Source organism: Tupaia chinensis, unplaced genomic scaffold, assembly GCF_000334495.1.
Source record: "Tupaia chinensis unplaced genomic scaffold, TupChi_1.0 Scaffold000361_2, whole genome shotgun sequence".
NCBI lineage: Eukaryota > Metazoa > Chordata > Mammalia > Scandentia > Tupaiidae > Tupaia > Tupaia belangeri.
The window spans coordinates 5,252,901-5,272,596 of NW_006159858.1; the positions used below are offsets into that span (position 1 = coordinate 5,252,901).

Below are 19,696 nucleotides of genomic sequence, written 5' to 3' on the forward strand. Positions count from 1 at the left end.
AAGAGAGAGAGAGGAGAAGAGAAGAAAAAAAGGAAAGGAAAGATAGTTAAATTATTCTAAAAAAAATAAAATAAAATAAAAAAGATTCCCAATGGGCCAGCAGGTGGTGTGGTGGTAAAGGTGCTGGATTCCCACATAGCCGACTGAGATTCGAATCCCAGACCTGGCAGCTTGAAAATCATGCCGTGTGTGTGTGTGTCTGTACGTCTCCAAAATCATAGGATATTGGGAAAGAGGGGATTTCTGTACGGACATCGCCCAGGGGCAGGGGGTGATTTCTCACTTTCTCTCTGTCTCTGTCTCTCCAGTGAGCACATGCACCCTGTCGCAAAAACCTTAAAAAAAAAAAATCCCGACTCTTTTATCATTTCTGTAATTCTGCTCTTGCTATTATCCTCGATCTCTGGCTACTTACGTGAAGATTTATTTGGATTTCACCTCAAATTCACTATTTCCTGAATAGAAATCATCTACAAAACCACAGCTAGTGCTGTGTCCTGAATTCTTTATCTAAACACAAATATCATTTCCCCACACACCCTATCACAAACTTTTAGACTAATTTTTCCTTTCCCACATTCAGGTAGTCAATAGATTCTTTCAGTTTTTTCTTTTCTTTTCTTTTCTTTTCTTTTCTTTTCTTTTCTTTTCTTTTCTTTTCTTTTTTTTCTGCTGTAGGGCGCGTGCGCTTGCCAGACAGACAGAGAGAAACATAGAGACAGAAAGCGAGAAATGACCTCCCAGGGGGATGGTCATGCCGCAATCCCTTCTCCTCCATTCTCCTCTCGAGATCTTGGGCATGCACGCACACGCGCCCGGCGTGAGTTTTAAGCCACCGGGTCCAGGAAGCAAACCACGGTTGACTATGTGGGAGTCCAGCGACATAGCCATTACGCTAACTGCTGGTTCCCCAGTTTTTTCTTTATGTGTCTTTTTTAAATTTTCTTTTGCCCATTCTCTTATAGAACTTTGTCCTTTGACTTTTCCATTTCTGATCTCTGATGTGTATTTTTCTAAAAGTATTTGTCTTTATTGCTTTCATTTTCTGTTTTCATTGCCAGTAAGTTCAGTGTTATTTTCCTCCATATTATTTATCTAGTTTTCAAGGCCTTCCACCTGGTATCCTGTCTTGTCTTATTGTTTACTTTTCTCAAGCTCATCTTTCATTTTTGGTAGTCTAGGCCTCCTACTTACTTTTTTAAGTTGATTTAGTTGATTCAAGAGAGGGAACATGTGTGTGCACAGGTGTGAGCATGGAAGAGACAGACAAGACAGACTACCCTCTAGGTACCCTTGATAGGGTCTCATAATGTCATGATTAATGTTCCTTAGCCTCCAGCTCATAGGATCTCATTAGCATGTTTTTTTTTTTTGAGAGATTTTCATTGTAGGGCGCGTGCGCTCGCCAGACAGACAGAGAGAGAGAGAGACATAGAGACAGAAAGCGAGAAATCATCCCCCAGGGGGGATGGTCACGCCGCAATCCCTTCTCCTCCATTCTCCTCTCGGGATCTTGGGCACGCACGCACACGCACCCGGCGTGAGTTTTTTAAGCCACCGGGTCCGGGACACGAACCGCGGTCGACCATGTGGGAGTCCAGCGACATAGCCATTATGCTAACTACTGGTTCCCTAGCATGTTTTCAGGATGATTCATGATCCAAACCCGTGGTCAGCCATGTGACATCTGGCATGTGCATTTGCACTGGAGAGAGAGGCATACACGGAGGGAGAGATACTTCTTGACAACCTGTTCATACCCCAATTCCCCCTCCAGGCCTGCAGCTTGTCAGGATCCTGAGTGTGCACATGCCAGCATGTTTCCAGTCAGCTGGGTCTGGGTTCTGAACTGGGCCTGACCATGTGACTTCCAGCCTGTCAATCTAGCATACCCTCAACTGCACCACAAAGGCTGGACTTTGTTTGTTTGTTTGTTTTTTAGGTTTTTGCCATAGGACACATGTACTCACCGAATTCAGACAGAGAGAAAGTGAGAAATCATTCCCTGGGGTCATGGCCATGGTGCAGTTCCTTCTCCATTCTCCTCTTGGGATTTGGGCATGTGTGCACACATGCCTGGTGTGATTTTCAAGCTTCTGGATCCAGATCTTGAACTGTGGTTGACAAGGTGGGAGTCCAGTACCTTAGCCACCATGCTACCTGCTGGCCCCTAGCCTGGGCCTTTTTTACTTTTTGAATTTCTTATTTAATGATGTTTTTCAATGGACATTTTTTTCAGATTTTTATCAAAATCTAGTAATTGGACAAATTTTAATACTATATTAAACTTTTATCTATAGGCCTTTTTATAGACCAGATTATATTATACTAAATCTGAATTTTTCCTTTTATTTGACAGTATTATATATTCTATTAATTTGATGTTTATAAAAGTGTGACAGCTAGACTTTACATTTCTACTTTCATGTAGTGGACCTTTTTTTTGGTAATAGAGTTTTAAAAAGTTTTAATTGATAGAGGTTGTGCATGCTAACCAGAGAGACAAAAGGAAAAAGCACTCCCTATGGGGCGTGGTCACCCTGCAGTCCCTTTACCATTTCTTCATCCCGTTGAGGTTCAGGCAAGTATACACGTGTACCGTTGTGATTTTCATGTGCTGGGGCCGTGTGGAATCTGTCCCCTTTAACCACTAGGCCACAGGGCTGGCTCCTGTAGTGGATGTTCTGATGAAGAAATATGTAGGCTAGAATAAAATTTGTAAATAAGAGCATTTCATTATTTTGAGGGGAAATCATAGATAATGTGTTATTTGGCATCAGATTTTTAAATTATTATTATGGCTAAAAGGGCAACTTCAACAGTATTTCGTTACCTTCCTTTTGAGAAACGTATTCTTTTTTTTTTTTTGGAGAGGTTTTTGCTATAGGGTGCATGCGCTCGTCAGACAGAGAGAGAGAGAGATAGAGAGACAGAAAGTGAGAAATTACTCCCCAGGGGGGATGGCCACCCCGCAAGCCCCTCTCCTCCTTTCTCCTCTCAGGATCTTGGGCATGCACACACACACGTGCCTGGCGTGAGTTTTAAGCCACCGGATCCGGGCCTTGAACCGCGGTCAATTACGTGGGAGTCCAGCGACATAGCCATTACCCTAATTGCTGGTCCCATGAGAAACGTATTCTTTAAAGGTGAAATATTTATTCTGATGAGGATAAATAAGATTTCCATGTGCATAGTTCTACTCCTATTTTTTTAAAGGGGAAAAAATACATGGAGTCGGGTCTGTATGTATTTCAGGGGAAGATATCTCAGTTAACACGTGTTTTCTGTTGATATAGATAAAGCTTCTCCTACCCTACAGGAATACTCAAATAGTTGTGTAAAGATAGTATCTATTAATTTATTTAAAATTTTTGCTATAGGGCACGTACACTCGATAGAGACAAAGAGACAGAAAGCTAGAAATCACTTCCCCAGGAGGCAGAGTCACATGGTCCCTTCTCTTCCATTCTCCTCTCAGGATTTTGGGCACACCTGCACTTGGGCCCAGCATGAGTTTCAAGCTACTGGGTCTGGGACTTAAACCATGGTTAGCCATATGGGAATCTAGCGACATAGCCATTATGCCATCTGTTGATCCCAACATCAATGTATTTACAACATTTATTTATACCATGCTTTATTTTTTTAATGCATTTGCGTCAGCTTATAAAGATACATAAAATACATGGCAAGGTGAAAGTTAAAAGTGGGAGCTAAAGAATACAAAAATGGGACCATAAAATGGAAATAAAATATGTAACTTTTTATTTTTGGAGAGGTTTTTGCTATAGGGCTCATGCACTCGCCAGACAGACAGAGAGAGACAGAAAGCAAGAAATCACCCCCCAGGGAGGATAGCCACGCTGCAATTCCTTCTCTTCCATTCTCCTCTCGGGATCTTGGGCACACACGCACTCATGCCCAGTGTGAGTTCAAGCCACCAGGGCCAAGACACGAACCGCGGTCGACTACATGGGAGTCCAGCAACATAGCCATTACACTAATTGCTGGTCCCGAGTAAATATATATCTTAATGAACTCTGTGTGTGTGTGTGTATGCATATATACACTCATTTGTAATCTAAGTGTCTACATTTCTGAAGGGGAAACATAGTTATTAAATTCTGTGCCTATTAAATAAAAGAAATTATGCTAGTTTTCATAAAAGAAGACTACTATTTTTGGTACTAAGGCTAGGCAAATTTCAGAGAAAGATGTTCAAAAAGAATTGACATAATGAGCAAATTCTTCTTTAACTTTTTTTTTTTTTTTGCCATAGGGTATATACACTACCAGAGAAAGAGGGAAAGTGAGGAATCACCCCTCAGTGAAAAGGCCATACCACAATCCCTTCTCCCTTCTCTTCTCTAGACTTTGGGCATGCACACCCGTGCCAGCATGATTTTCAGGCCATTGGGTCAGTGACTCTAACTATGAAGTTGGCTGTGTGGGATTCAGCACCTTAATATCACACCACCTGCTAGACCCTCTACAACATTTTTAGAGGAGATACAGTCACAATTTTTATTGGGTTTCAAATACTTAGGGCATTATATCAAAATCGATCTCAGTAACAGAAGCTCCACAAAGAACCAGTACTTGTGGATACTTAAGTTAATCTGGTTTGATACAGGGGTAGAATTTTAAATATCTGGAAGAATGTTCTTTATCTTCTAAATATTATTTCTCTCAAATTTTGATAAAAATAGTGTGGCAATGAGTTTAGCATTACATTCCCTAACAAATACCTGGAGAATGTTTACTTAATGATACTTGTTGAATAACGATCAATCATGCTTACTGGTTTTAAGTAACCATTGATCCAAGGGAATGACGACATTCTCTTGTGAAAGCTGAAGAGTCATCTTGGACAACCATCTCATTTAATTTATTGTGCTAATAAAGAAAATTTGCTAATAATTTTATCATTTAATTTCTATCACATGCAGAAAATTGGAGATTCGTACCGTGGCTATTGTATAAGTGAGACTGAATTAGAAAGTGTCCTGACATTTCACAAGCAACAAACACAGAGTGTTTGGGGAACCCGCCAGTCTCCAAGCCCAGCTAAACCTGCTACTCGCTTGATGTGGAAATCCCAGTATGTCCCATATGATGGAATCCCATTTGTCAATGCAGGTACTTTTTAAAGAATTATTTTAAAGGGTTCAACAGCAGCGATAGTCTGTTGTGAAAATGTGATTTTCCTAAGGTGATTTTCATTCTGATAGGCTACAATTGAATGTTCACTGATGAAAATGCTTATTAAACTACAATGAAAACTTATAGTATATAAAACTAGTTACTTTATGTTATAGAATTGTATTTTAATATATGAGAGTGAATGAAGAATGCTTCCTTTATGTATTATACTGATAAATAGAAAATAAAAATAATGAAACTCCAGGTGGACCTAATTAATAAAATGTAAAAAGGGCAATTTTAGTATATTAAATATTCTGCTGTGGTTTTTCCTCTCCAATTTAGATATTCTTTTCTTCTCTCTTAATTTGTCTTGTGAGACAGATTTATATCCATTTTATGTAGCTTTTAACTCTAGGGTTACTATTAATGAATAGCATTTATATCCAATCTGGAGTCATTATAAACAATTGTGATAATAGAGTTCCCGAGCGTCAAGTTAACACAGTATTCTCAGATATTGGACTGGTGTTTACTAACGTGGTAGAGTTTCAAGTAATTCCCAGAGACCTAATAGTAAGCGATTTGTTTCCATACCGGGGGGCACTAATTTTGCTAAAAAAGTTGGTTTCATACTGGACCCTGGAAGTTAGTGAGGAAATACTTAGGGAAAATGAGATAAAAGTGACTCCACCTCTCTGGGTTCAGGAGTATTCTGTAAAAGAAATTAAACATTAAAAGTAACTTGAGGGGCCAGTAGATGGCATGGTGGTTAAGGGTGCTTGACTCCCATATGGCCAACCATGGTTCACGTCCCGGACCCGGCAGCTTGCTTTCTCACTTTCCCTCCCTCTCTGATTCTGTCCCTCTCTGGTCAAATTAAAATAAATAAACATTAAAAATTAAATAAAATAATTGTTAGGAAAATAATTACTTAAAACAAAAGTAAACTTGAGGAGTTGGCAGGTGGCACAGTGGTTAAGGTGCTGAACTCTCCCACACGGTGAACCATGGTTCAAGTCCCAGACCTGGCACCTTGCTTTCTCACTTTCCCTTTCTCTCTCTCTGGTCAAATTTAAAAATAATAATAAAGTTAAATAAATAATTATAACTAACTGAATAAACAAACAAATGAAGTGGCTACCAGCAAGCGGTCAGGTGGTTAAGGCACTAGACTCCCACATGGCCAACCACAGTTAGAATCCCAAATCACACCAGGTGAGTACCCGCAGATGGTGTAATAGTTATGTTGCTGGACTTAACACATAGTCAACCATGGTTTGAGTCCAGAACCCGACAGCTTGAAACTCATGCCAGACACATATGCATGTATGCCCAGAGTTCCAAGAGGAGAATAGAGGAGAAGGGATTGTGATGTGGCCATCCCCCTGGGAGGTGTTATCTCACTTTCTGTTTCTCTGTCTCTCAGGCAAACACATACACTCTATAGCAAAAATCTCTCTCTAAAAATAAATTAAATTAAATTTAAAAAGAGGGAACAGCAGATGGCATAGTGGTTATATCGCTGAACTCCCACATAGCCAACCACAGTTCGAGTCCCGGACTGGTGGCTTAAAACTCATGCTGGGCATGTGTGCATGCATTCCCTAAATTCTGAGAAGAGAAAGGATAGTAAGGGATTGTGGCGAGGCCATCTTCCCTGGGGAGTGATTTCTCAATTTCTGTCTTTCTGGTGAGCGCATGTGCCCTATAGCAAAAATCTCTTGAAAATAAGAAACCAAGTATCTCTGGGGCCAGCAGATGGTGTAGTGGTTACATTGCTTGATTTCCACATGGCCAACTATGGTTCAAATACTGGACCCAGAGGCTTGAAACTCATGCATGTGTGTGTGTGTGCCCAAAATCCTAAAAGAGAGTGGAGAAGAAGGGACTCTGGTGTGGCCATCTTCCCTGGGGGTCACTTCTCACTTTCTGTCTGTCTCTCTCTCCAGCGAGCAAACACATCCAAAGCAAAAATCTCTCTAAAAAAAATTCATACCAGATATGTGTGCTTTCATGCCAGAATCTCTAAGGGAGAATGAAAGAGAAGGGATTGCGGCATGGTCATATCTCCGGAGGGTTGATTTCTCACTTTCCCTCTCTGTCTCTCTCTAGTGAGTACACATGCCCTATGACAAAAACCTAGAAATATTTTTAAAAATACATAAATAAACTTGAGGGACTGGAAGTGGCGTGGTCATTAAGGCACTGGTTCCCCATGTGGTAAACTGGTTTTAGACCTGGACCCAGTGGCTTAAAAACCATGCTGGCCATGTGTGCATACATGCCCAAAATCTGAAGTAAATGGAGGCGAAGAGATTGTGATGTGGCCATCCCTCTGGAGGGTGATTTCTCAATTTTCTTCTATCTCTATCTAGAGTGCATGTACCCTATGTGTGTGTGTGGGGGGGCAGGGATTGAAGTCCTCCTTTTCCCATAGTTTTTTTTTTGTTGTTGTTATAGGGCTTGTGTGCCCAAAGAGACAGAAAACAAGTCACACCCTGAGGGGATGGACATGCCATAATCTCCTGGGAATTTGGGACACATATGCCCACCATGAGTTTTCAAGTCACTGGTCTGGGGACTCAAACCACAGTTGACCATGTGGGAATCCATTGCCTTAATCACTACACTGGCACTACACTACCTGATGGCCCCCCTTCTATAATTCTAATCCCCTTCTTAACTCTCCTAAGGTAGCCACTACTTGTTTTTGCAGTCTGTATTTTGGTGCTTTGCCATACATATCTGTATGTACAATAATATATCTTGTTTATTTATTTGTAGAGGTTTTTGCTATAGGGCGCGTATGCTCACCAGAAAGACAGAGAAACAGAGAGACGGAAAGTGAAAACTCACCCCCTGGGAGGATGGCCATGCCACAATCCCTTCTCCTCCATTCTCCTCTTGGGATCTTGGGCACGCACACACGCCCAGCATGAGTTTAAGCCACTGGGTCCAGGACTCAAACCACGGTCAACTACATGGGAGTCCAGTGACATAGCCTTTATACCAACTGCTGGTCCTTATTGTTTTAAACTTTTGAAGATATACATAAATAATCTGCTATAGGCATTGTCTTACAAATTTTCTCACTCATCCTTATTTTTTGAGATCTAGTCATATCAATACTTACAAATTACTAATCCAACTTGAGTATTATATAATAATTTTTGAGTTGTTGGAAAAATCATGGCATATTTTTCTATTAAAAAAATGCATCATGACTTTTCTTTTTTTTGGAGAGGTTTTTGTTATAGGGCACGTGCACTCACCAGAAAGACAGAGACAGAGAGACAGAAAACGAGAAATCCCTCCCCCAGAAGGGGTGGCCATGCCACAATCCCTTCTCCTCCATTCTCCTCTCAGGATCTTGGGCATGCACATACACGTACCTGGCATGAGTTTAAGCCACCAGGTCTGGGACTTGAACTGCGGTCGACTACATGGGAGTCCAGCGACATAGCCATTACGCCAACTGCTGGTCCTACATAATGACTTTTCAATGACCCAGTATTTTCTGATTGCTTTTCACTTTCATAAAGGCTACTATAGTTGGGGCCAGCAGGTGGTGTGGTGGTTAAGGGCTCTGGACTCCCACGTGGCCGACCATGGTTCGAGTCCCAGACCTGGTGGCTTGCTTTCTCACTTTCCCTCTCTCTCACTCTGTCCCTCTTTGATCAAATTAAAAATAAATACATATAAAATAAAGTTAAATAAAATAATTTTTAAAAAGACTACTATAGTCAAACCTTGATGACATTCTCTGGTGAAAAATACAATTTTTTTTTTTATAGTGAGTACCTTAAAATGGAATTTCTGATTTTGAATTGTGGACTTTTCATCTTTTTTTTTTTTTCTTTTCTTTTCTTTCTTTTTTTTTTTTTTTAAGAGCGTTTTTTTGCTGTAGGATGTGTGCACTTGCTAGAAAGACAGAGAGATAGAAAGCAAGAAATCACCCCCCGGGGGATGACCGTGATGCAGTCCCTTCTTCTCCAGTCTCCTCTCAGGATTTTGGGCACACGCATACCCGTACCCAGTGTGAGTTTTAAGCCACCAGGTCGGGGAGTTTAAAAAAAATTTTTTTTAAAGAAGTATTTTATTTAACTTTTATTTATTATTATCATTATTATTTTCCAGTTTGATCAGAGAGAGACAGAGAGAGAGAGAGAGGAAGTGAGAAAGCAAGCCACAAAGGTCAACACTTGAACCGTGATTGGCCATGTGGGAGTCCAGTGCCTTTAACCACCATGCCACTTGCTGGCCCCAGGGGAGTTTTAAGTTTTAAGCCACTCACATCACAGTCATCTACATGGGAGTCCAGCGACATAACCATGATGCTGTCTGCTGGTCCCTGGCCTTTTCATCTTTACAAGTTATCTTTAATTGCTCTTCATATTTGTTGTATAGGCCCATAATTGCCTCTCTGAAATTATTTTGGCTAGATATATTTCAGAATTCCAAATATTTGGACTGTAATATGATAATATTACAGAATACTCCTCGCAGGAATTCTATAAACGTTATTATGTAAGCAGAAAATAATTTTTTATGGTTAATTATGTAGTAAGAAGGATAAAGACTATCAGTAGCCTCACACATTTTAGGTTATAAATTCCAAAAATCTTTGTTTTCTGAACTTTTTGGATTTTAGATTTATCATCTGTACCAATTTTTACTTCTGTAACAATGTATAGTGGTATCCCTTCCCCACATCGACTCAATGACTTATATCATCAGACTTATAAAATCCTTATGTTAGGGAAATTTTCATATGTATATCAAAGTAGGGACAGTAGTAATGTAAGAAACCCCATTATTTCAGCTCTAGCAATTATGGTCAAACTTGTCTTTTCTATACCTTTGCCTACTTCTTCATTACCCTTGATGGTTTTTGCAACGTATTCTAGATATCATTTCATCTACAAATACTAAAGAATATTGTACAGACTAAATATATGTCTCTAGGGGGCCAGCCACAGTTTGAGTCCCAGATGTGGGTGCTTGCTTTATCGCCCCCTCTCCCTCTTTCTACCTTGGTCAAATTAATAAATAATAATAAATAAAATTTAAAGTAAATAATTATTTTTTAAAAAGTCTAAAAGATAAGGACTCTCACATAGATATATATGTGATAGTCCCATTGTCATATTTTAAAAGAATTAACAGCAATTTTTTAATTTATAAAATGTCTATTGTTTACATTTCTTCACTTATCTCTTGGGTTCTTTTCTTATGGGTTTGTTAAAATCTGGATCCAAATAAGGTCCACAAATTACATGTGGTTAATATATACCTTAAATTTCTTTTTATCTAAAAATTTCTCTCCTCTTTTTCTCCAGGTAGTTCATCTTGTAGAATTTGCCATATTCTGGACTTAGCTAATTCCATCTGTGTAGTGTAATTTGACATGTTCTTTTCTCTCCTACATTTATGTGAGCTATTAGAACTTGATCCTTGATTAAAAGCAGATTTTTTTTTTTTGGTAAGACTACCTAATGGATGTGCTGTATAGTTCTTATTGCTGACTACTTGTCTTTATTTTTTTGGAGAGGTTTTTGCTGTAGGGCTCATGCACTCACCAGAAAGACAGAGAGACAGAAGGTAAAAAATCATCCCCTGGCGGGATGACTACACCGCAATCCCTTCTCCTCTCTGGATCTTGGGCATGCACACACATGTGCCCGGCTCGAGTTTGAGCTGCCAGGTCCAAGACTCAAACCACAGTCGACTACGTGGGAGTCCAGCGACATAGCCAACTGCTGGCCCCGACTATGTGTCTTTTTTGTGGTGTTCAGAATGATGGCTTATTGCTGCCTGTGTGGCTATTTGTGGTGTTCAGAATGATGAGTGGATTCAGTTATTTTGGAGTATTTTTGCCAAGCTGAGGAGCGTTGGATAGTATTTTACTAGTGTTTTAATCTGTATTTTACAGTTTACTAGTGAAATTGAACATCTTTTTTTTTTTTTAAAGAATTACTTTAACTTTATTTATTTATTTATTTAAATTTAACCAGAGAGAGACAGAGTGAGAGAGAGAGGTGGGGGGGAGGGAAAGCAAACCGCCATGTCGGGGACTTGAAAAGTGGTTGGCCATGTGGAAGTCCAGCGCCCTCAACCACCATGCAATCTGCTGGCCCTGAACATCTTTTTAATTGTTCATTTGCTGATATTTTTTTCTTTCTGAATTGCCTATTCATAGTCTGCTCTTTTTTTTTTTATGAGTTTTTTTTTTTTTTAGAGGTTTTTGCTATAGTGCACATGCGCTCGCCAGAAAGACAGAGAGAGAGAGAGACATTCGAAAGTGAGAAATCACCCCCAAGGGAAGATGGCCACGCTGCAATCCCTTCTCCTCCATTCTCCTCTCGGGATCTTGGGCATGCATGCACACGTGCCCGGCATGAGTTTAAGCCACTGGGTCCAGGACTCAAACCACGGTCAACTACATGGGAGTCCAGCAACATAGCCATTACACCAACTGCTGGTCCCTTGTTTTTTTTTTTTAATTATTTAACTTTATTTATTTATTTACTAATCTTAGTTTGACCAGAGAGAGAGAGAGAGAGAGAGAGAGAGAGAAAGCAAGCTGCCAGGTCCAGAACTCGAGCATTAGCTGACCATGTGAGAGTCCAGTACCCTTAACCACCATGCCACCTGTCAGCCTTGAGTTACAGTTTTTCATATTCTGCATAGTAATTTTTATGTGTTTTATAAAACACTTTTTTCCAATTAATATCTTATCCCGTTTGCTATATTCATTAGAAGTAAGTTACTTTTCTTTCACCTTTATTTCTGTGGCCTTTAAAGTAGAAATTTTAATGTTAGCTTTATGAACATTTGAATTTATGGTTTTTAAAAATTTTTTAAAGTTTTCCATATTCTACAGTAGAGTAGGATATTCAACTTAAAATCTTAAGCTTTTTAGTTTTTTTGTTTTTTTTTTTTTAAGAGAGAGGTTTTTGCTATGAGATGGGTGCACTCAGAGACAGAAAGCGAGAAATCACTCCCTGGGTAAAATGACCACCGCAATCCCTTCTCCGTTCTCCTCTCAGGATTTTGGGAACGCAGGCACACATACCAGCTTGAGTTTTAAGCTACTGGGTCAGGACTCAAGCCACAGTCAACTACATGGGAGTCCAATGACGTAACCATTTCGCCGTCTGCGGGTCCCGAGCTATGTAGTTTTCACGTCTACTTTTTTGTGTTATCGAGTGCTATGTAACAAATTACCCCAAACATGGTGACTGAAAATAACGAACATTTATTACCTCTCAGTTTCTGTCAGAAATCCAAGAGCAGCTTAACAAGGTGGTTCTGTCATAGGTCCTCTCACTAGCCTGCAGTTCAGTGTTCCCTGGAGTGACAGTCATCTCACAGCCTGACTGGGGAGGACCTGTTTCCAAGCTTTCTCACTCTCCCTCTTTCTCTCTGTTTCTCTCTGGTCAAGTTGAAAAATAATCATAATAAATAAAATTTTAAAAATAATTATTTTTAAAAATCATAAAAGTTTATTAAAAATTGTAATAATACTAATATTTGTTGACTAAATGTAGCATTTGCTAATTTCTATTTATAAAGTGGTTTAAACTTATTATTATTTAAAATCACATCACATATATGTAGGACCAGCAGATGGTGTAAGGTTTACATGTCATAACCATGTAGTCGACCGTGGTTCAAGTCTGAGACTCGGCAGCTTAAAATTTATGCTGGGTGTGTGTGCATGTGTGCCCAAAATCCCAAGAGGAGAATGGAGAAGGGATTGCAACATATCCATCTCCCCTGGGGGGTGGGGTGATTTCTCCCTTTCTGTCTCTCTGTCTCTCTCTTTCTGGTGATCACATACACATTATAGCAGACATCTCTCTTCAAAATATTCATATGTAATTAGCAGTAGACATTTGACATATGTGGTATTTCATAATTTCCTTATCATATAAATTATGTTACATTTGATATATCTCACAATAAACTTTTAAATTTATGTGTTCGTACATCTTAGTGAAACTTAACTGTTTTCTTTCCTTAAAGTTGTGTAATTGAAAGTGTAGATTTTGACATTGCCACCACTAGGTTATTTTGAATCTAATGTCTAGGATAGATGGACACTTGAATTCATGTCAATAGTTGGTTTTAACCCACAGGGAGCAGAGCTGTGGTAATGGAGTGTCAGTATGGGCCAAGGAGAAAAGGATTCCAATTAAAAAAAATCAGTGAGCAGGAAAGCAGATCTTGTCAACTGTATAAAGCCACTTGTCCAGCCCGGTAAGCTTTATTTTATTTTTTGTTTTTATTAAGTACTTATTTTTGAATAGTTAATATGCATTTTTTAAAAAATTTTAAATGTACCAGGCCAGCTAGGTGGTGTGGTTAAGGCAGCCTCATGGCCAACTATGAGGTTCAAGTCCCAGACTTGGTGGCTTGAAAAACATACTAGGCATGGGCCGGAAAGTGTCATGGTAGTTAGTTAAGGGTGCTGGTCTCCCACATGGCCAACTGCAGGTCGAGTACCGGACCTGGCTGCTTGCTTTCTCACTTTCTTCTCTCTCTTACTCTGTCCTTCTCTGGTCAAATAAAAATAAATAAATAAAGTTAAATCAAATAATTCTAAAAAGAAATAAAAAGAAAAACATATCAGGTGCATGTATGTGCATACCCAAAATCTCGAGCGGAGCATGGAGGAAAAGGGACTGTGATGTAGCCATCCCCCCGGAGAGTGCTTTCTCATTTTCCCTCTCTCTTGCTTTCTTACTCTGGAGCCAGCACACATATCCTATAGCAAATATTTAAATAAATAAATAAACAAATAAATAAATAAATAAAAATTTTAAATTTTATTTTTAAAGCAGTACCAAAATATACAGTGAATTCTAATTTTCTCTTACCTATTTCCCATGTCTCTCTTTAACTTTTTTTTTTTTTTTTTTTTTTGCTGAAGGGCACGCATGCTCTCTGAAGAAACAGGAAGAGAGAGGGAAAATGAGAATGCACTCTCCATGGGGAATGGCCGCACCATAATCCCTTTTCTTTCATTTCTTCTTTCAGTATTCTGGGTGTGCATGTACGTGCACCCAACTTGCAAGTTGCTAGGTCCAAAACTCAAACCATGCAGTGATCCATGTGGATGGGATCTGGCCATCTTCACTCCCACACCACTGGCTCACCCTCCTGTCTCTCTTTTCTTTTGTTTTTTTGAGAGGTTTTCGCTATAGGGCACGTGCGTTCGCCAGACAGACAGAGAGAGACATAGAGACAGAAAGCGAGAAATCACCCCCCAGGGAGATGGTCACGCCGCAATCCTTTCTCCTCCATTCTCCTCTCGGGATCTTGGGCACGCACGCACACGCACCTGGCATGAGTTCTAAGCCACCGGGTCCGGGACACAAACTGCGGTCGACTATGTGGGAGTCCAGCAACATAGCCATTACACTAACTGCTGGTTCCCACCTCCTTTCTCTCTTTAAGGCAACAGCTCTCAATAGTTTGAGTCATCTTTCAAAGATGTTCTGTATGTATCTATGCATAGATACATACACACCCCCTTTTCTGTCATATCTGTTGTCATATATGTTGTGGAAGATCTCAGTAAAGCTCATTAATGTTTTCTTTCCTTAAAATGAGGTAGTAGTGTACCTTCTTTCCTGTTGTGAATTCCCATTGATTTTTCCCAATCTGAAAGCCATGTAGTGGTTATATGCTATTGGATATTATGTTACATACTAGTGTGAAAGTAAAGACACAAACTACTTACACTCTGCTTTTTTTTCACTCCAGGTGTATCTCAAAGTTGACTCCATATTTGTATATAAAAGAGCTGTTTCTTTCAGGGCAAACACATGATATGGTGGTTATTGAATCTCAGACCTAGCAGCTTGAATATCACACCGGGTGCCTGTGTGTACATGCCTAAAATCTCTAGAGAAAAATGGAAGAGAAGGGATTACAGTGTGGCCCTCCCCCTTACAGGATGATGTCTCATTTTCCCTTTTTCTGTCTCTGGCAAGCACACATGCTCTATGGCAAAAATGTAAAAAAAAAAAAAGAAAGAAATTATTTTTCTTTTAGATAGTCACATTATTCTATTCATGGATGAATTATTTAATTTGTGCACCTGGCTAAGGCAAAGGTTATATCCTTTTCAAATATTGAAAAGTGTTACTAAGTTACTTTTTGGAAAGATTTTACCAATTTATATCTTTTAAATCAGTATATGAGACCAATATAGTAAGTTTTTTTTAAAGAGGTTTTTGCCTTAGGGCATGTGTACTCCCTAGAGAGAGAGACAGAGACAGTGAGAAGGAAAGTAACAAATCACTCCTCCAGGGGGAATGGCCACAGTCCCCTCTCCTTTGTTTTCTGCCCAGGATCTTGGCATACACAGACATGCGCCCAGAGTGAGTTTCCAGCCACCAGGTCCAGGACTCAAACCACAGTCAGTCAAGCAGGAGTCTAACAATGTAACTACTACATCAACTCCTAGTCCTACCAACATAGTACGTTTTATGTAAAAGAGGACTACATGGTGGTCATTGCTCTGGGTGAGAATGAAAAAAATGGATGAATAAAAGATTTTTTAATGTCCTTAAATACTACTTTTTTTTTTTTCAGGGTTTGAAAGTGTTTAGAAGATAATATATAGTGGTTGAACTTGGTTGATCTTTGAAACATTTTACTTTATTATTATATTTCATATCACAAACAAAATTCTCAAGAAGTTTTTTTTTTTAATTGCCATGTTTTATATCACAAACAGCATTCTCAAGAAGTTTTTTTTTTTTTAATTGCCATAGGGTGCATGTGCTCACTAGAAAGAGAGAGAGAGAGAGAGAGAGAGAGAAAGGCACCAACCCAAAGGGGTGTAGTCGTGTAGCAGTCTTTTTTCCCACCATTTCTCCATCCCATCAGGATTTTGAGCTTGCACACACATGTACCCAGAGTGTTTTACAGGCTACCAGGAACACAGTCAGTCAGTCAGTCATGTGGGCTCTCTGCACAAGGCTTAACCTTTGTGCCACGGGACTTGCCCCTTTCAAGAAGTTTTAAAAACCTCTTCAGGGACCAGCCGATGGTGTAACAGTCCCTGGACTCCCACATGGCCAACTGCAGTTCAAATCTCAGAACTGTAGACTTGAAACACACGCCGGTCATGTGTGCATGTGTGCCCAAAGTCCTGAGAGGAGAATGGAGGGGAACGTATTGTGGTATATCTCCTGGGGAGGAGGGATGACTTCTCACTTTCTGCCTATCTTTCTCTGTCTCCCTGGCAAGCACACGTACCTAGAACAAAAATCTCTTAAAAACCTGTTCAGAAAGATTTTTATATTTAATTTGATAATGTTAACTTCAGGCAATATTTAAGTTTTACCATGAATCAAAACTCTCGAGTACTTTTTAGACATAAAATTTTGAGGTATTGGGCCAGATGGGTAGCCTAGTGGTTAAAAGTATTGGATCCCACATGGCTGACCACAGTTTGAATCCCAGCCTAGGTGACTTCTAAAACACACTGGGAACATGTGCATATGTGCCCCAAATCCTGATAGGATGGATAAGTGGAGAAGGGATTGTGACATGACCCTTGAGAAGATGCTTTTCCTCTCTTCCTATCTCTGTCTCTCTCTATCTCTCTCTCATGCACACACACCCTATGGCAATTAAAAAGATAAAAAGAGTAACAAGTAAAATTTTGTTTAAAGAATAAAAAATTGGGGAGACCAGCAGATGGTGTAATGGTTATGTCGCTGAATCCTCATGTGGTCGCCTGCAGTTCAAGTCCCAGGCCCAGTGGCTTAGAACTCATGTCAGGCACATGTGCATGCTTGCCCAAAATTCCAAGAGGAGAATGGAACAGAAGGGATAGTGGCATGGCCATCCCCCCCAGGTGATTTCTCATTTTCTGTCTCTGTCTCGCCAGCAAATGTACCTGCCCCATAACCAAAAATAAAAAAAAAAGATCTCTCTTTAAAAAAAGGAATTAAAAAAAATTAGGTGTAACTTGGGAGAAAAATCTCTAAATGGAAATATATCATTTTACAAGTACTTTTTTAGGTTTTTGTCATAGGGCGTGTGTGCTCACCAGAGAGAGACAAACAATGAAAAGGAACATCAGAAATCACCGCCCTGGGGGGTGGCCATGCCACAATCCCTTCTTCTCCGTTCTCCTCCTGGGACTTTGAGCATCCACACACAGACACCTGGCATGATTTTCAAGCCTCAGGTCCAGGATTAGAACCATGGTCGGCCATGTAGGAGCATAGTGTCTATCCACCACACCACCTGTTGACTCCTTGCTTTTCGAACATCTGTTTTCTGCTGAGAAACTACGTTGGATACTGTAGGAAAGAGGGAGACCAAAAGAGAAAAAGATTATACTTAATCCCAGCAGTTTAAGATACCATTGGAGTTGGGATCAGCAGATGACATAACAGTTATGCTGCTGGACTCCCACGTAGTTGACTGCAGTTCTAGTCTTGGACACGGTGGCTTAAAACTCATGCCAGGTGCTTGTGTATCCGTGTCCAAAATCCCAAGGAGAATGGAGGTGAAGGGATTGTGGCGTGGCTATCCCCCTGGGGGTGATGTCTCACTTTCTGTCTCTCTGTCTCTCTCTGTTTCTCTGGCAAGCATAAGCATCCTATAGCAAAAATCTCTCTTAAAAAAAAGATACTATTGGAGTTGATAAGTAAATAAGAAATTAGTGGAGAACATGATTAAATAGTATAGAGTGTAAAATGTGTGAATTAGCTACCTGTTACAGATTTCCAAAGAAGGAGTATATCTATACAAATGCACAGTAGGAAAGAAAATGCAATTTAACCTGGATGCCGATGTTTAGATTTAATTTGGGTAGATGGATAGTAAAAGGGAAGATATGTCACTAGGAGAACCATTAATATAAAGATATGGGATGATTGCATTTTGATATCAGAGGAGGAAGGAGCCTCTCAGAAGAACTCATAGGAAAAGAAATTTATATTTGAGGAGATAGAAAGTAAGATTAGGCAATTAGATTCATGCAGAATGCCTTGAATTCTGCCAACAAATTTGTCCTTGATTAGAGAAAAGGCAGATTCTTCAACAAAGGACTGCAAATCTGAAGAATTCCTGTGACTTTGGTATATCACATGGATTTAAGTAATGAAAGATTGGAGGCATAGAGGCCTGGAAGGGAGCTATTTAAGTAATTTAGGCACGAGGTGATTACTGCTTCCAGGAGAATGAAAAGGATGCAACTCCAGAAACATTAAAATCCATCAATAGTAATATATTTTTACTCAAGTCATGCTTATTGTTAATTTGCTAAGTATTATTCACTGAACATATGACATATCTTTCATATTAACCTTTGAATACTTTCTAAATAAAGTAGATTTTCGACAAATGCTTAAAGTAGACATCTGGTTAGTTTTTCTTGAGATTATAATATAATGAAACAAATTCTTTATCTTATATAAAGGATTTACATCAAAAAAGTACAGAAGTTTCCTGAATATAGAGTTCCTACAGACCCCAAAATTGACAAGAAAATAATCAGAATGGAGCAGGAAAAGGCCTTTAACATGCTGAAGAAGAACTTGGTAGATGCTGGTGGTGTTCTTAGGTATGACATTTATATAGTTGTGTGTGTGTGTGTGTGTGTGTGTGTGTGTGTGTTTTATCTCACAAATTAAGTATCTCCATTTAAAAAAATTATTTTGGAAGAGATCATTTAATTATGATTTACAGATATTATTTTTCATTGCCAGAATGTACATGTATTTACCAAAAAAATACAGAGACGGGGAAGGGGAAGAAGCACACACACACCCCACCCCACCCCCAGTGGGACATAATCAGTTGCAATCTCTTCTCCTCCATTTCTTCATCTTGTTTGGATTTTGAACGTGCATATACACACACTTGGTGTGATTTTCAAGCTGTTGTAGCTGGGGTTTTAACTGTATGGTCAGCCATATGGGATCCGACACCACTATCCACCAGGCCACAGGACTGACTCTCCAATTATTTTGTTAAGAAATTTTGTAAGATAGATATCTCATTAGACAATACCTAAGTATTAAACTGATTTGCCACTATATACGCTATTGAGTTTATTAGCCAAAGGTTGTAGATAGTTCTGACCAAAGAATTACACCATTCTATATACCATATACTGTATACCATGAGAAAGTTTTTTTCCCCCCAAATGGCAAATACATAAATAGTAGCACATTTAATTGTATATTTAGTACTTTGTCTAAGGTACTTAGGAGCAGAACTTGTAGCCACTGTATGGTTTTTAAACCTATCTTTAATTGTCTGTGGCATCCAAAAATAAACTCTAAGCCTTAAATAGAATTCCACTTTATCCCTTCTATGCTTCAGATTTTATATAAGGAATACTAGCTTGCTTGCATTCTTTCCTTTGTGTGTCAGTACAGGTGAAGAATTTGCTGTTGTATTGGGTCATCTTAAAAGTCATGATGCATTTTTGTGTAGAAAAACAGAAAAATACATCATGAATTTCCTTTTCTTTTCTCTCTTTTTTTTTTTTTTTTTTCCGGCCCAAGAGAAA

General features: G+C 39.3%; 1 protein-coding gene across 9 annotated transcripts in view; it reads left to right on the top strand.

The window, feature by feature from the left end:
• The window catches only part of CARF (calcium responsive transcription factor), a 74,113-nt gene that overhangs the window by 31,884 nt on the left and 22,533 nt on the right, over positions 1-19,696 (top strand). For 8 of the 9 annotated variants that reach the window (XR_003550129.1, XM_006153055.2, XM_006153054.3 and 5 more), the window contains 3 exons: positions 4,950-5,139; positions 13,287-13,407; positions 18,599-18,742. Coding sequence is in view for 8 of the 9 variants with exons in the window: in XM_006153055.2 (XP_006153117.1) it covers positions 4,950-5,139; positions 13,287-13,407; positions 18,599-18,742 (455 nt within the window). In the remaining variant the exon portion in view is untranslated. Of the gene's footprint in view, positions 1-4,949; positions 5,140-13,269; positions 13,408-18,598; positions 18,743-19,696 lie in introns of those variants that run through there. The other variant, XM_027773655.1, reaches the window with a different exon arrangement.